General features: G+C 44.3%; 1 protein-coding gene across 1 annotated transcript in view; it reads left to right on the top strand.

The window, feature by feature from the left end:
* Positions 1 to 20,211, top strand: part of CLSTN1 (calsyntenin 1) — a 60,664-nt gene that overhangs the window by 13,516 nt on the left and 26,937 nt on the right. Inside the window, exon 2 of the mRNA XM_074334086.2 lies at positions 15,798 to 15,920. Within this exon, the coding sequence (XP_074190187.1) occupies positions 15,798 to 15,920 (123 nt within the window). The remainder of the gene's footprint in view (positions 1 to 15,797; positions 15,921 to 20,211) is intronic.

Raw genomic sequence — 20,211 nt, 5'->3', positions numbered from 1 at the left:
ATTTTTATAGCTCAGCGTATGAAAACTACAAATATAGTAGAGACTAGAATGTTTTTAACCCTGATTCTTTCTGTAATAATATTCAGAAAGCATACATTTAGAGGACTCATTGCGAACCTTTCATGTGCTGTTCAGTCAGGAAAGATTATAAAATTGGAGAGTTTTAAAAGTTCTGGAGAAAGGGTATTAACAAAGTTTAATTCTTTTTAATCTTGTAGCACTTTTTTACCTAATGGTTCAGAAATTCGCACACTGTGCTCGCCCATTTTGGAGCGGACGCGAGCTGTAGACCCGGTCATGGGCAGCTCTGGATGTGTCATTTCTCTCCCTCTGCTGGACCGCATCTAACCCTGCAAATTCTTAACTGAGGGCAGCCTCTGCTGTCACGATGTCCTTGGTCCTCGGTCTACCTCTGGGTCTCCAGGCAGTGAAAGCGGGCACTCTGGGTGTGTGGTGGAATGGTTAAGAACATGGACTCGAGCTAAACGATTGGGGTTCAAATCCCAGTTCTGCTGTTCACTTGCTGTGTGCCTTTGAACAGGTTATTGAATCTCTGTGTGCCTCAGTTTCTTCCTCTTTAGAGGGGGACCGTAGTACTCTCTCATGGGCTTGTTAGGATTAAACAGATTTTGTAAGTGTTCAGAGCACTGTAGTAAACAGTACATGTTTGCTATTTTATGAACTCGATTCCATATAACGGCCCCCTTTTTAAAGTGAGGTGAAATTCACATTACATAAAATGAACAGAGCTTTTTACAAAATCAGTAAACTTCATTTTGTAGAGCAGTTTTAGGTTCATAGTGAAAGTGAGTGGAAAGGAGAGTCTCCATATACCCTGGCCCCCCACTATTGGCATCTCACCACAGGAGTGTGTTTATCGCAGTGGAGGAACCTACATGGACGTGTCATTAGCAGCCAAAGTCCATAGTGTACATTAGGGTTCACTCTTGGTGTTGGACATTCTATGGGTCTGGACAAATGTGTAATGACATGTACCTGCCATTATAGTAGCATATAAAATAGTTTCAGGGTGGCCCATTAGCTCAGTTGGTTAGAGCGTGGTGTGAATAACACCAAGGTTGCCGGTTCGATCCCTGCATGGGCCACTGTGAGCTGTGCCCTCCTTAAAAAAACAAAAAATAAGTTTCACTGCCCCCCAAATCCTCTGTGCTCCGTCTATTCATCCCTTTCTCCCCTTGAACTCCTGGCATCCCTGATCCTTTTACTGTCTCCATAGTTTTGCTTTTTCAAGAAAATGTCATATAGTTGGAATCACAGTATGTAACCTTTTCAGATTGGCTTCTTTCACTTAGTAACATGCATTTAAGATTCCTTCATGTCATTTCATGACTTGATAGCTCATTGCATTTTATTAGCCCTAAAAAGCATTCCATTGTCTGGAGGTACCATAGTTTATTTCTCCATCACCTATGCAGGGACATCTTGGTTTCTCCCAAGTTTTGACACTTATGAATAAAGCTGCTATAAACGTCCATGTGCAGGGTTTTGTGTGGACATAAGTTTTCCCCTTATGGGTAAAATGCCAGGGAGCGTGATTGCTGGATCGTATGGTAATAGTTTTGGAAGAAACTGCCAAACTGTCTTCCAAAATGGCTGTCCCAGTTTGCATTTCCACTGCAATGAATGGGAATTCCTGTTAGTCACGTTCTTATCAGCATTCGGTGTTGTCAGTGTTTTGGATCTTGACCATTTTAATAGGTGTGTAGTGGCATTATTTTAATTTGTGATTCCCTAATGACATAGGATGTTGAACATCTTTTCATATGCTTACTTTCCTTCTATTTGTATATCTTTTTTGATGAGGCGTATGATTTTTTTTTACATTGTGTTGGTTTTCTTATTGTTGAGTTCTTTGGATGCCGGTCTTTTATCAGATCCATCTTTTGAAAATATTTCCTCCCAGTTTGTGGCTTGTCTTCTCATTTTCTTGACATTATCTTTTGTAGAGCAGAAGTTTTTAATTTTAATATGGTCCAACTTATCAATTATTTGGTTCATGGATTGTGTCTTTGGTGTTGTGTCTAAAAATTCATCACCGTTCCCAAGGTCATCTAGATTTTCTCCTATGTTATCTTCTAGGAGTTTTATAGTTTTGCATTTTACATTTAGGTGTATGATTTATTTTGAGTTGATTTTGGTGAAGGATGTAAGGTCTGTGTCTAGATTCATTGTTTTGCCTGTGGGTGTCCAGTTGTTCCAGCCCCATTTGTTGAAGAGATTCCATTGTGTTGCCTTTGCACCGTCATCAAAGATCAGTTGACTGTATTTGTGGGTCTGTTTCTGGGCTCTCTGTTCTGTTCCATTGATCTAGTTGTCTATTCGTTCACCAATACCTCACGGTCTTGATTACTATAGCTTTATATAAAGCTCTGTTTTTGTCCTTCAATACTGAGTTGGCTATTCTGGGTCTTTCGGCTCTGTTTATTTCCAAAATTTGCCAGCCTGACAGGTTTCTTTTTCCTTGGGTGCTTCACGGTGTAGATACCACCTTTCAGATGGGCAGAGGGTTTAATAGAGTTCCACACAGAGGAGCAGAGTTGGAGTGGCGTGGGGCTAGCCACCCCTTGTTTGAGCTTCCCGGCCGCCCCCTCACACTGACATTATTCAACCTGGACCCCCAAGCCCTCCTGCCGCGATGGTGTTGAACCATGGGTCTCGTCTTCCATCTAACTTGATGCTTTGTTCTAGTGCATTCATCTGCGGTACACTCCATCTTGCTGTGCGTGACTCGCCACTCCATTCTATCAAGTAATTTTGAATCCTGACCCCACATTCCATCCATTCATTCTAGCTTCACGTCATCCTCAAATTTGATGGAAAGGTTGAAGAGAGCCAGCCAAGAAGGAGCCTTTGAAAGGTTACAAGAGACTGTGCCAGGTTTCCTGGATTCATTATTTCTGGGTTTATTATTCAGTGACCTTTGGGGGTGGTCATTAAACCTATTTAAGTCCACCCGTCTTTATTTTCATCCAGTTTCCATTTCACCATCTTGTTCTCAGTCACAAGGAAATGATGCTTGGCCTTGTCAATGGCTCACTGCAGTTGAGTGCACTATTTCTAGAGTTGCACACGAGCTGTGCTAAGTCAAGCTTTAATCGAGGTGCTGGGCACTTTATGAATTGTTGCTGACGTTATTCTTCCAGCTTTCGCATGACTTTGCTAATAACCCTCTTACTAGAAAATGTTTAGCTACCTGGTTCTTGTGAGTCATGGTACCAGATCTTTGTGATTTCTTGGCCTTCTCTAAGGCACAGAAACCAATCTTGAATTTTATCCATGATCAATGTCAAACTCATGGAAATGTAATTGAAACCATCCATCTTCTTCCAATTTAGAACCACGTATTACATGGTCTGCAGATTCCTTAAAGATCAGCCATAGTGTGGGTTATCTGTAAGTTTTCCCAGTGTCCTGGGGTTCAAAACACGCAGAATAACTTAGGGGAAATGTTTTCTTCTTCCTTCTTGTCTTTCCAGTCTTGGACCTTAGCTCCCTCATCATCATTTGGATTCTGCTCTTTCTAATAAAAACGTGTTTCTTGAGAGAGTCAGTGGCAAAGTAAGATTGAGCTGTTTCATTTTCTGTGTTTGTTATAAAAATGTTAATTTATTTTATCAATAATTTAAGAGCTCCATGTAAAAGCATTTATCTTGCTATCATTAATATTGTAAGGATGTAATAAAGGAACAAAAAAATAAGGGAGCAAGAATAGAATCTTGATTTTTCTGACTCGCTATCATGGATTTATTAGGCAATTCTGGTCAACTCATGACAGTACTTTGGGGAACAGCTGTTAACAACCTTGCATTGATAGGGAATGTCAGCAGGTCTTGAAAACTGTGTGGCCTTTCCTGAACTATATATGATAAAGTTTTCCATTGTATATGAAGGTCAGGAGATAAAAAAACACAGAACTTGGAAATTACCACTGGACTATTATGTTACAATTCAGGACAGCGCCCTGTCCTATTTTAATTCAAGACAAATGTGATAATGATAAAGAAAAAAGAAAAGGGCAGACCCAGTCTGTATTGTCTGATAACATTGCAAAATAGGAAATTTAAGGAAAGCATGACATGTACTTTTTTGCATAACTAGATTTCTGATTGACCTGCATCTTAAGTTACTTGATAAATGGACGTGTATAGATCAACAGCTTGAAATGTCCTAATAGTGGTTTGCCACTGGGTTTGTTCCTGTCATGCTATTATTGAATTCTGTAGAAAACTGCATAAAAATACATGTGCTCTGAATAATTTCCATGCATATAAGATACGAACTGGGAGGCGTTAAAGGGCTCTGTTCCAAAAATACTTTCCTCCAACAGCTTGCACGGCGCTTGCATTTCTTGTCTTGGTTTCTACTTTTATATTAAACCCTTGAAGTTCTTTGCAAAATGCAAGTGTGGGTACCTTAAGTCATAATTCACGAGCACCCAACTCAAGTTAGTTTCTCAGACTAGCTGGCCAGTCTTAGCGGGATTGTGAGGAAACGGCAAGTGGGGGCAGGTAGGTTTTGATTTAGTGCAGGTGAAGAGGTTGGGAAAATCTGGAGGCGTATACTGATGGGGGGAGGCATTTGTACACATTGGAAACTCACCTGCCAGGTTAGTTCCAGGAACCCGGTAGCAGCACGTACAGGAGGCGATGGCATGCCATTGAAGATAAAGTTTGCAATTTTGCATTGCTTTGCCTGTGAGAAATTCTCGATGTTACATTTCAGAGAATTAATAGTCATACAGGAGATAATTTTGCTTGGGGTGGGGGGGCTCTTGTGCTAAGACAAAAGCAAGGAGCCAGCGGCCGTAGCTGTACCAGTTGTGCGTGAGTCAGGATGCTAGAAGAGTGAAACCAAAGACAGGCCCCTACTGAAATAGCGCTGCAAGGTGGAGCTGGGGTGCTGGAGGGGCTTGGGGGACTGCACAGAAGGCAAGAAAGCATCTAAGAGCGCAAGAGTGAAAAATCTCCCAGTTTCTCTTACAGAACAACTCTCCAAATGCCTCTATTCAGGAGCCTTCCGCGACATTGTTTGTTCACTGTTGGCAAGTGCATCAGAATCGCCTAGAGAATGTTCTGTTCCAACCTGCCCCGCCCCAGGTCAGTCTGACCAACTCAGACTCCGTTGAGGGAAGATGTCTAGAATATTCTGCCGTGCACCCCGTTAAAAAGTACTGCATGGTTGACGAATTGAGGTGTGTTCTTTGCCCTCTGTGGTTTGGTCTCTCCTGTCTGGATGCTAATTTTAATAAGGGAACTTTCTCCCGTTTCCCACCTCTCCTTACTGCAGAAATAAATATTTGAATGAGGAAGACACATTTTCCAATTCATCCCTTCCTCTCCCCTCTCCCCCCTTCCCCCTTTTCGCTCGTCATAAAACTGAGTTCTGAAATACGACTCCTCAGTAGTCATTTGTGAACAGCCACCCACAGAGGGGACAGAGCTTGCGAATAACTCAGGGCCTAACCCCAGTGCCCATCCACGTCCGTCCAACAAGATCCCCAAGTTCCCTGGGGACGTTGGCCTGCAAACACCATCTTCATGTGCCACCTCTGGGGCACTGTGGGAGTCAGGCCAGTGCGTCCTCTGTTCCCGGGGATACTGTAGCTAAGGGCAGGGCCCCAGGCCCCGGAGCTAGATTGTGTGTCCCTGGCCTGGGAGCAAGGCTGCCTGCAGAGTATTCATTACTGGGACCTGAGAGAAATCCTGTGACCCCTGTAGCACTTCACCTGGACACCTCCCCAGGGAGGCCCCTATTTCCTTCCCGAGTTTAAGGACTGTCTTCGCTGTGCGGCTTGCCTGTCACCTTCTGGAACTTCTGGACGAGTCAGTCTTGCAAGAGCTTTTGCCATCGGGAATCTGGTAGCTGAACATGAGGCGCCCATGCGAGAGTGACTGTCACTGACATCTGTGACATTAAAGCGAGGCCCTCAGTGGATACGGGAGGGTTGTTCATGCAGCTCAGGAGACAAATAAGGAACACAGACGGTCCAGCTAGACTCGCTGGTGATGTTTTGGGTTGGTGCCTGGCTGGTTAATTTTATGATATAAATCTTAATATTGAGTAAAACAGAATTTGATTAGAAAAGTAATTGACTTCTGCACGTCACGCTAGTGGAAAGGTTTCATTTGCTGACTAGGGAAGTTTGTGATTATGATGTTTAGTTGCTTTATAACATTTTGTGAAAATCTGAGTGGTAGAAAAATGAGGTCATGGGTCACTGAAGGGTAGCCTCGTTAAACGTAAACATTTAAGAAAACATTGGTTGGAGACTTCTTTAAAATTTTCGCATTTTCCCTGATAATAATGAATAAAATCCTCTAACCATCCTGGATGGCTTAGGATCAGTTATGATACTGTGCTGTCGACAGACTCTGTTCAGGAGTAGGTGTTCACAGACCCCTCTGTAGACTATACCTGGAACTTGTTTAAAGAAGGGAGTCTTTAAACTTGTCCGTCCATCTATCTACCCACCCATCTACGAGGTGTGATAAAAAAATACAGTGAGTGTTTAAATTTAAAAAAATTTATTATAGTAAAAGACACATTGCCATTAATCCTCCTCACTTCAAACACACTTATCCCATTGTTCTTGCCACTTTCTGAAGCAGTTCTGGAAGTCCGTTTCCGTGAGTGTCTTTAGTTGCGCTGTCATAGCTGTCTCCATGTTCTGAATCATTTTGACTTTGGGGAAGAGCCAGAAGTCACACGGTGCCAGATCCGGTGAATAAGGTGGGTGAGAACACACCGTAATGTTTTTATTTGACAGAACTTGCTGTACCAGAAGCGATGTGTGACAACGGAGCATTGTCGTGATGGACAATGATATACAGCGCACTTTAAACACACCTTCTCTCAACCGTAGCTCATACCTGACTGACTGCACTGAACAAGTTCAAACTTGTCACACACTGTTACTAAGGTTCCACGCACCACTTCCCATATTGATCCCTGCCTTTCCGTTGGATGGCACTTGGCAGCAGCAGTCACCGTATTTTGTGATCACAACAGAAAGTCTCCGTGTCACACATCGCTTCTGGTACTGTAGTTTCTGTCAAAAAAGTGACGGTGTATCCTCATCCACCTTATTCACCGGATCTGGCATCGTGCGACTTCCTGGCTCTTCAAAATGACCATGAAAGGTAAACATTTTGAATTGATTCAGGACATCGAGGCAGCCATGACAGCGCAACTAAAGACACTCACGGAAGAGGACTTCCAGAACTGCTTCAGAAAGTGGCAAGAACGATGGATAAGTGTGTTCGAAGTGAGGAGGAACATTTTAAGGGGGATTAATGGCCATGTGTCTTTTACTGTAATAATTTTTTAAATTTAAATATTCATCGTATTGTTTGATCACACCTTGTATGTAGTTTCCTTTTCATCACCTTTCATAACAGTGAAGTAAGAATGTTTAATTATGTAACCTCCTGAACAGTGTAACGAAGATGCCCATCTATAAAATTAATTAGGGGAACCAGATGGGAAGCAAACTTATTGGGAGTTGCTATGTTATTATTATCTTCTGTGAAAGCTTCATGTTTCTGTCTTTTATCACTTGCACATCTCCCCATTATTCAAAGCATGCGCTTATCATCTCGGCTTCAAATTAACTTCTTTGTTACTTTGAAGATTTCTGGGTCACTAAGCTTTACAACCTCTAAAGATGCAGTAACAATGTTGCACCCTTATTTGTGTTTCCTCCCTGGTCTGTTTCCCCAAGTGGGGTGGGCTGTTAGCAGGGAGGGGGCTGTTAGCGTGGGAAAGTCTCAGTGAACTGTTAAGATATTGCTGCCAAATACCATGAAATTCAAGTAAAATTTGAGCACCACAAGTGTAAAAGAAACCTAGTTTTACATTGAGGTGCTAGATGAAGACACCAGATTTCTGAGCATCAGCTGACAGATTTCACCATTTGAAATAGTGGTTCTTATACCTGGACTGGTTTCAGCAGGTGCCTGAAGCCCCTTAAACTTCCTGCCAAGTATTTTATATGTTTTTGCATTTTTTTTCCTTGGAAGCAGATGCATGGCTCTCATTAGGTTCTCAGAAGAGTCCATGTAAAGGTTATGTATGGACTTTGCTTTACAAGGTCTTGCTCAATTTCAGTAACAGACCTCTGGTTATTAGTCTTTCAGTTTTGGGGATATTATATACTTAAGCCAAATTTAAGATCAGAAACATTCATTTCACTTGTGTTTTTTTAATCCTAATTTCCCCCCCCCTTCTTCTGGCCCCCCACTCACCACGCCGGTTGAAGCCGTTGTTTCTCCGTCTAGTTGTAGGACACAGCTCCCTGGCCCATGCTGGTGTTATGAGTCTCCCCTCACTCCCCCGCCCAAGGCAGTCAGTCGCTGGTCACGGCAGCTCACGGCAGCTGCCGGCTGCTCACAATGGCTACCAGCCACCCACCCTGGCCACCAGCGGCTCATGTCAGCACACAGTAGCCCATGTCAGCACACAGCAGCCCGCGGCAGCTCACACCAACCTCTGGTTGCTCATGGCAGCCCAGCTCCAGGGAGAGCCATTGTTCACAATCTTAGCTGCAGAGGGCGCAGCTCACTGGCCCGTGTGGGAATCGAATCATTGACCTCGTCGTTAGGAGCCCAGCGCTCCAACCACTTGAGTCACCGGGCCGGCCCTAATCCTAATTTTTAAAAGCACATTTGAGATCATAACACCCTGATTTCTCAAAAATAGCATTGTGATTGTCTCTTGCCTAATCGTGTAGCTAAATCTTTTAGAAAATCAGTCTTACTCGTAAACAAAATCGAGTAACTGCAATGCCTGGCTAGTAGTCAGTGCTCAGTAAACACATGTGGCATTTGATGTTGAATATACAGAACTGGATCTATTCAAGGCAGTTGCATTTTCAGTTCAAAACAATTGAAATATATTGACCAGAAAACCTTAAATGATAATCTCACTAAAGCCATTAAATAAAGAATCCTCAGTAAAATATTAGCAAGTCAAGTCCTACAGTGTACAAAAGGAATTATACACCGTGACCAAATGGGATTTATTCCACGTGCACAAGGCTTCTACAACATTCAAAAATCAATAATCCACCATAAACCATATCAGCAATTTAAAGAAAAATCACATAATCGTATCGATTAATGCAGAAATAGCATTTGACAGAATCCAACGCCCATTCATGATAAAAACTCTCAGCAAGTTAGGAATAGGTGGGAACTCTTTCGACTTGATAAAGAACAATTACAAGAAAACCTGCGTGATAGACATTCGTAACGTGAAAAAAGGGAAAGTTGTGGAAACCACTAAGCATTGTTCTTGAAGCGTGATTCATCGTTTAAAGTTTTTCTTTCATAGCAGTAGCATTCAGGGTGGAGTCGCACACACAGAGAGACGTATTGAGTTACAGTATTTGATCTACCAAAACCATCAGAGAAGTATGGCTTCTGATTGGATGTTTGATGATGATACTGAATTTTTTAGGTGATATGGCCATTATGGTTAGTTTTAGAGAGTCATTATCTTAGAGTTGTATGTTGACGTATTGAGGGTGAAGTTATGTGATGTATAGGATTTGTTTCAAAATAATTGAAACTGGTAGTAGGAATGGGCATGTGTAAGTCAAACGAGATTGATCCTATGTTGGTAACTAGTGGTTGAGTCCTGGGTACAGGGGGTTCATTATTCTGTCTATTGTATCTTTTTTTTTTTTTTTTTTTTAATTGAACTGGCAACCTTGTGGTTGAGAGCCCACTCGCCCATGTGGGAATCGAACCGGCAGCCTTCGGAGTTAGGAGCATAGAGCTCTAACCGCCTGAGCCACCAGGCCGACCCCCTGTCTATTGTATCTTATGTGATATAAAAAGATAAAATTGCTTGGTATAAAATTTGTTTGGTCCCACCCGCTGGACGGCTACTGTCAACAACCAGAGAATAACAAGTGTTGGTGAGGATGTGGAGAAATGGGAACCCTTGTGCACTGTTGGTGACAAGGTAAAATGGTGCAGCCACTGTGGGGAACAACATTGGCAGTTCCTCAGAGAATTGAAAATAGAACTACTATGTGACACAGCAATCCAACTTCTACGCTAGGTATAGACCCAAAAGAATTGCTAGCAGACTCAAACATATTTCTACACCCGTGTGTCCATAGCAGCATTATTCACAATAACCAAAAGGCAGCCAATCCAAGTGCCACCGATGGATGAAAAGCATAAATAAAATGCAGTATATACACACAGTGGACTGTTATTCAGTCTCAGAAAGGAAGGGAATTATGACACTGCTATAGCGTGAATGAACCTTGAGGTCATCATGCAAAGTGACATAAGCCAGTCAAAAGGACAAATACCCACTTACCAACTCTGGTTGGTTAAAAGTTTTCTTTTTTGTTAAAAAAAAGTGCCAGGTGTTTTTCTTTGTTTGCTTTTTGTTTTATACTTAATAGTCTCACTGTATAATACGACTCTTCTGCTGAATATTGGGATGAAATTAGGCCTCTACAGGTTCTGAGATTGTAGGGATTTCCTGTAGCTGTCGGTTGCATTTGGGAAGAGGATGTAGGGACATTGTCATAGGGATGCCTCCTGAGTCTCCTTAGCTCTAGTCTCTGCCCTCGTTTTTTCTAACACATGGCTCTTGCATAAGATTAATTTATCAACAAATACTTGTTGATTGCCCGTGTGGCAGACATCAAATGGGCTCCTCACTCATGTTGTTCATAGTCCTCAAGCAAGGTTGGGAAGACGGTCCCATTCCCGACTTACGATGCAGAAATAGGCACAAAGTGGTTAAATAATGCCCCCCTAGTTACAGAGTGAGTCAGAAACAGAATTCATTTATGAATGAAGTTCCAGCTGATCCCAGAGTTCCTGCTTTTTCTACCAGACTGCACTGTCTAAAACTTGTGACAGCTTCTTGCTGTCTGAAGAACTGAGGGAGCTCACGGGTACAGCAGAGAAGAGGGATGGATGCTCCCCGTTACCCTAAGTGACAGCTCAAGCCCCTCTCCGGCTGCACCTCGTTTACTCTCAGAGCCACACATTTACCACAGTCTTGCTAGTCGCAGAATGAGCCGTAGACATTTCTACCTTTGCACCTTCTGTGTATTTTTATTGTATTTAAAATACTCCGTCAAAGGGGTGACCCTCCTAAGGATGTCCTTGAGAACTCTCCATTGGTGCTCTGGTGGCCCCTGGAGTTGATCTCTGATATTTCCGCTCTCTCTTCCAGACACGCAATAGAATTGCGCTTCCCCACCCTGGTGAATTTGGGTGGGGCCATGTGACTAGTTCTGGCCTATGATTTGGGAGCAAAAGTGGCTTGTGTCCTCTCTGGGTGGAAGGTTCAGCTCCCTCTGGGAGGCCCTCCAGAGAGCTCACGCTTTCCCTCTGGCAAGGGACATGGCCACATTTGAGATGGCTCCACGGTCATACTGGTCTCTGCTGACTGATAATATTCCCAATCCTGAGTGAGTTCCTCGTTCCCTTCCCCAGTTTTTTACTTCATGTCGTAACCCTGTGGTTAGAGCCACATCGCTTTAGAAGGTAGCTGGTCATGGATATACATTTGTGTTCTCCAACAGATCGCGACTCGCCTCCCCAAGAGCCCAGCACCCTGCTTATGCAGAGATGATATTCAGGAAAGGCTTCTTGGAACAGACTCAAAGTCAGTGGTGATGTGAAGCCAAAAGGACCTTTGACATTAAGCTGATCAGGGATGGTCTGGTCTAAATATGACCATACAACTAGGAACGGTACTTAGAGAGGCCACAAGAATGTATGCCTTTTTAAATTTTGGAACTAGATGAATATTTTACTTTTCCTAGATGTTTTTCGAGAAAAAAATCAGCTGGAGGTTTTATGTTTATATCCCTTGAGAAACTTTTCTATGCATATTACCTTTAACAAGGGGTCTGCTAACACAGGCTACTGTGTGTTAGCTCCTTTGTATGTCAAGAGCTGGATTTTTAAATCAAAGCCTGGCCATTTGCAGCATGCAAGCAAAGGCACTGTCGCCCCCTAGTGGCAGTGTTTCTTAGTTGCAGATTCTTTTGATGGACCAAGGTTAACTGTTGAATCTGCAAACAAAACATTCAGTGTCACCTAGGATTTACCAGTGAAACGCTTATGGTCTCTCAAAGCATTTCGCTGTTGTTACTTCTTATTAGATATCATTATTGGGCCAACCTAAGTGTTGTGGAATGAGAAGGGACACATCAAAAATTTTTTAGAAACACTGGATTTCTCTTTGTAAACAAAATCCATCAGAAGGGAATTCTTTATGGTGGCGGGGTTGATGTCGGGGCCATCACACGCAGGCTTTGGAGCCACCTCCTCAGGGTCGGTGACCTGTGTGACCTGGACAGGGGCCAGCCTCTCTTTTGCCCACAGCATTGGGATGTACTAGGAAGGTACACGTTTTTATATTTAAAATTAACCCAGAAGTTAACTGTTGTATTCTTTTCACTTCGGTTTATAAATCAGCAGGAATTTCTAATGATTAAAATCTACCACAACCACAGAAACTAGCCTCGTCCTAGAATAATAGGCGTGCACCCCAGAGCTAGCCTACACTTACAGAAGGGCTGATCGCCAGCCTTTCGTCCCAGGGTTTTGAGCCTATGCCATTCCAAATTCAGTTGGCTTTTTTATTGTCTAGAATGTGATAAAATAAATCGGGAAAAGACTTTCAGCATGGCTGACCGGTTCCTACACTGATCGCCGGTCGTCTCTTGTCTTTATTTGTGATTTTTTTTCTTTTTGGATGATTACAGAAACATCAGTCACTTGTTTCTATAAATATTTTATAATGCCAATTGAACGTGATGAAATATTAAAAATATCACGTACTAAATATTTAAAAGTTCAGTCTTTGGAATTGGCTAGCTTCCTTCATCCTACTGCCAGCTTCAAGGGGCAATTTAGAAATTTTGAATTATGAAATTGGAATACTGGGGGAACAAATAAGGGAACTGGGACTATCACTATCAAGTTATTTTTTGCCTTGGGCCATTAGTCATTTTCAGCTGCAGAGGCCTTTATGAGTAAGCAGAGGAGACAAGAGCATCAGGAGGCAGCAGAATTACATATTTTATGCTACTGCTTTTTATATTTTCTGCAGTTTTAGGTTTTCTGCACTTTGCCTCGTATTATTAACTCGCTACTGGGTTAGATCAATTCATTTAATTAAAGTCTAAGGAGTTTTATGGACTCATATTGGAATAATCTTCAGTTTTACTTGCTATGCTTATAACTTTATTAATAAACCCTTAAATATGAAAACAAATTGGAAGCAACTCTTGCTATTCCTGGTACATGATTAATAGTAAATTGAATTCATAGCTTCTGTGTTGTTTTAAAACGAGAGCTTAGTGACAAACAGTGGAGGGGGTGGAGAGCTTTCTTTAAAATGGCCTGTTTATCTGTATGTGTAACCGCAGGCAGTGGACCAGCCTGCGTCACAGCATGCTTTCCCGAGGGATCTGGAGAAGATGGGGCGTTTCAGCCATTAGGCACCACATTCAGCCTGACTGCAGAGCACGCTTGTGACCGAAAGCTGCCGCACAGCCCTCCACCAGCCTGGGGAGTGTTTCTGAAGGAGAAGGGCAGGTGTACCATACCTTGCTGAATTCTCTTTCCCAAACCTCTTGCCCCAGGAGCAACTGTTGTGAGGGGAGATGTTTTCTAAAGGCGCTTTACGTTTTTGGCCTTTATGATCTGGGCTTGGTTTCGTAGTAGGTAGGTCCTTCCGTAATCTAACCCTGGATAACCTTTCCGGACAGAGCTCCAGCATTTTGCTGCATGCGGTACCTCTAGATTCTCTGTCTCCTTTGCTTGGAACATCCCCTTGCCAGAAACAAAAAGAAAAAAACACCTTCCCAGTGTCTAAGACACCAAATCATACCTGTTGTTCAATTCTCAGCACCAAAACTCACTTCTCTATGAGAGAATTTACCAGGACGCTGGTTTTATTTGTATTACAAGTGAGGTTCCTTACACACTCATTCATTGGCCAGATCGTTCCTGAGCGATGAGACACTAGTTAGCAGAGGACAAAAGGTCACGCCCTCCCTGAATCTGTTTTTGTACTTGTCTGTGTGGAGGAGAAATATAGATAGAAGATAGATAGATAGATAGATAGATAGATCAATATTGATAGATTGATCGATCAATCAATCCCACATGAACAAAAGCTGTTTGGGTCCTCAGTAACTTTGGTTTAAACCATTCTGAGAGCACAACGTTTGAGAACCGTTGTTTCAGACTAGATTCTGTCTGGCTGTGTGAAGACATGCAGGAGGGCGAGACTGAGGTTGGTCGCTCGGCTCTTGTAATAAATAGACTAGGTGAGCAGCAGAGATGAGAAATGGCTGTGTCTGGATTTACCTGGCGTGTGTGCAGATTTTTTAAAAAGTGTGATAAACTGTGTATATAAAAAATTTCCTGTCGTAACCATTTTTAAGTGTACAGTTCAGTAATGCCAATCCCCAAGAACGCTTTTCATCTTGCACAACTGAAACTCTATACCCATTAAATAAGTCCCGAGGGTCTGGATTTAATTTGGAAGTGAAGGCGAAGGATTTGCTGTTGGTTCCGATGCGGCGTGCATAAATGGCTGGTGGGTGCGTCGTTAGAGAGCTGGTAGCTTTGTGCCCTTCGAATGTAGGCCCTGTGGGCACAGCAGGGCACCAGGTTGGAGTGAATGCAGGTGAGGCCCAAGAACTTCTCATTCTCATGGTCTCCTGTCATTTCATAATGGTCGTCACCTAACAGCAAAAAGTAGTGTCACATCATGGTGATGTATTAGAGACAGTTAAACATTTAAACGTAGGGAGTTTCAGATACTTCTGGATTGACTTGCACTTACAGGGAAGAATCTCTGTGGTTCATTCAACAAAGAGGCTTCACCTCCCATTCCTTTTAATCAGATCAGCTTATTGAGATGGTCTATGGTTAACATCCATCCTGAGTTGTATAACATGAGCTGGGCACACCCTTCAGATGAAAAGGAAAAAGAAAATGAAAACGTTGCAGCTGTGACATGGAGCCTAGAATGTGCTGGTGGAGACAGGAGCTCAGGGAGGGGCTGTGGCCGTGAGCGCTAGGAAGTCTGGGCATAGATCCCTGGGAGCCAGGCCCAGGCAGTGCAGAAGGGGTAGCAACTGAAAATTGATTGCACCAGGTAAGCACCTGCCAGACAGCGCAGTTCTTACCTTTAAAACAAAAGTAGCCGTTATAGTCTGGTCTAGAAGGAAGAACATTTCTCACTTATGTCCCCAGTCCTGTGGGGAGGGTGGGGTGCCCTTGGCTTACAAGTGAGGAAATTGAGATTAAGAGGTCAGTTATGTGCTCAAGGTCACACAGTTAATAACAGGGGAGCTGGACTCTGACCCCAGGTTGGCCTGACTCCAAAGTGGATTCTTTTCTTTCTTTCTTTCTTTTTTTACCGTTTATTTATTTGTGTTTTTCCAGGACCCATCAACTCCAAGTCAAGTAGTTGTTTCAATGTAGTTGTTACAATGTGGTTGTAGCTGTGGGGCACAGCTCACAGTGGCCCATGTGGGGATTGAACCGGCAACCTTGTTAAGAGCACCTGCTCTAACCAACTGAGTCAACTGGCCTCCTCCCCACCCCCCCATTGGGGTCTTGATACCAAGCTTTGCAACAAAAAAATACAAGTGTTGCCTTCCAGACTAATGAGAGTTTGGTTATTTTAATGATCCATGTTATGTCTTCAAAAGCAGTTGAGTTTAAAATAATCACGGTCACCTGCCCTTTTCCCTTTCTCTTTTGGAAACACAGCTAACAAGCACAAGCCGTGGCTTGAGCCCACCTATCACGGCCTCGTGACCGAGAACGACAACACAGTGCTGCTGGATCCCCCGCTGATTGCCCTGGACAAAGACGCCCCTCTGCGCTTCGCAGGTAGGAGGTGGTTTTGTTTACCCTCCACACTGGTGCGCACAGGACGTGTGTGACGCATCCATCCAGGTTGTTTCTCACCTTTTCTGCAAGTGTCTCCTTAGCGAAGGGTTGTTTTCGGCTCTGTGCACCACGTTTTTTTTCCTTTTACTTATAATAGTTGGGGCACCTGACGACAAGCCTGTACTTGTGGTCGAAAAGCAAACTATTGAATCGCATCGTTATATTCCTTGTCTTGATGTAACCAGATAGGTAACATCCAGGTGAGTGTGTCTCACACTGCAGTGCACAGAGGGTCTGGGGGGGACCTGAGACTCTGCCCCTCTGACCTACTCCCACGTGGTGCAGGTCCCGTCCCCGAGAGGCTCATTCCAGCTCAAGGTTCTCCTTGTACTAATTCGGTTGCCGTTACCTGAAAAGACTTACTGGAAAACATCGAGCAGTCTTCATAGAGAAATCCTTTGCGTTAGATTTTACTTGGAATACATTTTTAAAGTTGAGGTATTTCCTAAGATCGGGGCCTGTGTACAGAGACAAATCTGGGATCGCTTTGGAGACCTGCTCCTTGGCTGACATTTACTAGCACTTTCCACATCGGAACAGTTCTCCTTGCTTTGCATCATGTCCATAGTAACTTCCTCAGCTTGTGGAGCAATGTGCTACTTCACCCTTTCATCACAAAACCAACACTGCGAAGTTAATTTTTAGAGGGTAGTTGTTGCATGATATTTTTCTAGGACAAAATTCCTAATATTAGTGTGTGCTGTTTGCCTCGGGACAGAGAACAATTCAGTTAACTCGTATAGAGCATGTCATGCCTTAACTTTACTACGTGTAAATGGAGGGAAGTGAACGTGTTTCTGAAGAGCTCTTTAAAAAATGAATTTGTTTTTCATTCTCTTCAATGCCACCTCCTGTTTTCAGGAAAGTAACCTGAGAATCAGCGCGTGCCATTTGAATCCGCGGTGGAGACAGAGCTTTCAGTAGTTTTACTTGTTTATTGGTTTTTAGAGAGGAACCCAATTAAATGGACAGAGGAAGCATTCTATGCTATGAATACACACATAGTATTTGTCTAGTAGCAGAGATGATTTTTGTTTCTTTGTTTCCCCCTCCCCCCTCCCCAATTTAAAATCATTCCTAGCATTACATATTGGTTTCCTCTGTAACTAACCAGATTTTTGAGTGTGTGTATGTATACTTACATACCACACATCCCATGCCTTCCATATGTAGTTATTATATACAGTGATGGTCCGTGCTGCGTAAATAACTTCCATTGGATTACCTAGCTCATGTTTTTGAGTGGATGTGAACATTTCTGACATTTCCTGCATTTTAAGAAGTGATTGCAGTCAGGAGTTCTGTGTTTACTCCCTCAAGCTTCTCTTTACCCCGGGAAGTGTCAGCGGTATACGGTCCTGTGGTCTGTGCCTCGACCAGCACCCGGGACTAGTTGACGCTCCATCACTGTTGCAGAGGGAACGAATGAGTTTGCCCAGGATCACGCAGCCCGCGAGTGATGGAGCTGTGTTCGTGCCAGGTGGCCTGACCCCGGCTGATTCATAGGTGCGCCGTGTCGGCTCTCATGACGTTATCTTAAAACATTGTAAACATTCTGGTTCGCAGTCTTACCCCATCACAGGAATGTGTGTGGGTAACACCGGAGATTGACTTGTCAAAGTTCCAAAGTAAGTCCTCACGTGATGTTGGGGGCTCAGTCACCCAAGTCCGTTGTAAATTGTCCCTAATCAGACGTTGGAGTTGAACACACAGGGTCCAGCCCAGGTTTCTTTCTTGGGGTGAAACTAAGAGAATGAAGTCTTGGTATTTGTTAGGTACTTTGGGAAATTAAAATGACGCAGCTCCCAGGATGGCCAGTGGGGTTAACTGCTGTACATTACCCCCCAATTTTGCCTTTTTAGCATATGCAACGGGTATTTGTCAAGTACTTTAGGAAATCAAAACATTGAGTTTTTGGCAGTGAGTTGGATGTGTTAGGTTAAGCCGCAGGAAATTGCCGTTTTTGCATGTTAAGACTATCAAAATATATGAAAAAAATGGGATGTTGGAAATTCCATGTGGTTCACCTAATTAATGGAAGGCAGTTTTAAGTAAGGATCTGGACGTTGGGATGAAACTACACACTAACAGTGAGCGACTCGCGTGAACTCATTTTGAATACAGTCGCCTCCAGGAAAGGTTTGGGATCCGTAATCATGAGACATTAGGTGACGATGCTAGGTCTTCCGGAGGATACGAAGAAGCAGAAAAGCTGGCCCCTGTTCTCCAGGCACCGATCAGCCGGGCGGGAGGGCAAAGCCAGCATTAAGAGTTGGCCCTGGATACCGGGAGGCTTATGATTCGGTGCCAAGTGAGAGAGGCAGCACTGCAGGCCGTAAACGGCCAGGTGAGGCGGGCTTACAGAAGGCACGGTGGAAGTGACGTTGGCAGTGAAGGGGGTGCCGGGGATAGGAGCAGAGGTGGGGAGTCAGCTTGGGCCATGGGGCATCCGCTGGGGTGTGGCTGCACACATGTAACGGCATCCAGACCTCCGCGGCCGAACGTGGAGAACAGATTCCTGCTCCATTCTCAGCGGCCTGAGCCTGTACCTCAGGGTGGAGCCTAAGGAATCTGTGCCCAGCCAGCGAGGTTTGGAAACCACTCATGGGCCAGTTTCTCCAAGCACACATTGCAGCCTGGATGCACCGAGCCCGCTGGCGGCCCTGGTTAACACAGGTTACTGGGCTCCCGAGAGCGCTGAGTTGGAATTGCTGGGCCCGATGGGGCTTGGCACACCGTTTCTAACAGGCTCCCCTGGCAGTTCTGGGCACACTGAAAGTGGAGGGCGTAGCCCTGGGGTGGTTATGCTGGGGCTGTGAGGGCATGACCCTTGGGTGTGTGGTTTTTGTTACTGTGTGTTTAAGGGAGCTTGAGAAACTGTACTGATGAGAGACACCCATGAGCTTGTCTCAGACACCAGCCTGGACCAGTCACCAAAGATCAGCGCCAGCCTGCCTGGTGGATGCCGGGCCGAGTAGAGAGAAGTGGGTCAGGAACGAGAGTTGGATTAGTGGCGACTTCGTAGTGGACGCTTGCTGCTCAGCAGGTGTCCATTTTCCCTTCTTCCCAGTCTCTTTCCCACTGGGTCCAGTTTGGTGGGTCTATAACCGTGACCCCGCCTTCCCAGACGAATGCACCAACAACCCACGTTGGGCTGGCCAGACGCTCTCTCTTGGCGATGTGGGTTCTGGGTAGAGGGGCAGAGGAGCTGGCACCCGTGGGGTTGCCTCTATCTGTCTGGGCCTGTTCGCTCGGGGACTCTTGTGGCTCCTAGCTTCTGGTCTCTCGAGTGACCGTGGTTTCCAAGTCCCTTTCTCGGGCCTGCAGTGAACTCCATGGCTTTTCAATGGAGTCCTTTTTGCCTGAGTTAGCTAGAATGCATTTCTGTTGCTTTCAACTGGAGAACCAAACTGCTGGAGCCAGCACGAATGACCTCCCTCCATGAGGAGTGCCCTGTAACGGCAGGACGGCCTGAGAGTGGGGGAGACGACCGGGTAGGCCTTTGAGACGCCCCTCTCCTTTGGGGAGAGCAGTGCCGTTTGAGGCCATGCTCAGATTTGGAAGAAGACTTAGAAAGAATGCAGGGCCTGCCGGAAGCTGAGGTCTCTCAGAGGGACCGGGAGGAAAGTGAGAGCTAACCGCTGTCTGCCGAGGAATGTGGACATGACTTTGGATAGAAGTCACATCTATACCATGTTGGGCTCACCCATTGTTATATTTTTATGTTTTGCTTTAAAAAAAATGCCTTAATAAAGTTCCTTTTGGCTATTTTAGGTGATCTAAGGGGAAAGAAGGGGGAGAGAGAGAGGGAAAGGTGTGGTCCATTCCGAGGCTAGCATAGCTAGAGAGGTCACCTGGGAAACACGACAAGAGCAGGGTTGTAGGTTTTTACCTAGCAGAGCAGTGGCACACGGTTGAATTGGGTTGGAAGGGGCTGGGCAGAAAGAAAAGAGAATACGAGAGGTCCTTCCTGGCAAAGATGGAGAGAAGGTTGCACGTAGGACAGCAGACTGAGAATGCAAAAAGGTAGAGATGCACCTTTACCTGTTGTCACCATGATGTGACTCCATGTAGTGCCTAGAACTACTGTGTCACTACATGTATGTAATTGTCCTGCGTGTACCTAACAGAACTGCACATACATGGATGGAGGACAGAGAAAAAGAATGAGTCAATGACAACCTTAAAGTTTAAAAAGCCCGCTCCTAGGCGAATTGGATGCTACTGACCA

The sequence above is a fragment of the Rhinolophus sinicus genome, chromosome 14 (genome assembly GCF_057876585.1).
Source record: "Rhinolophus sinicus isolate RSI-liver-muscle chromosome 14, RSI-T2T, whole genome shotgun sequence".
Lineage (NCBI taxonomy): Eukaryota > Metazoa > Chordata > Mammalia > Chiroptera > Rhinolophidae > Rhinolophus > Rhinolophus sinicus.
The sequence above is the reverse complement of the archived record's forward strand: the minus strand, read 5'-3'. Positions and strand labels throughout refer to the sequence as shown.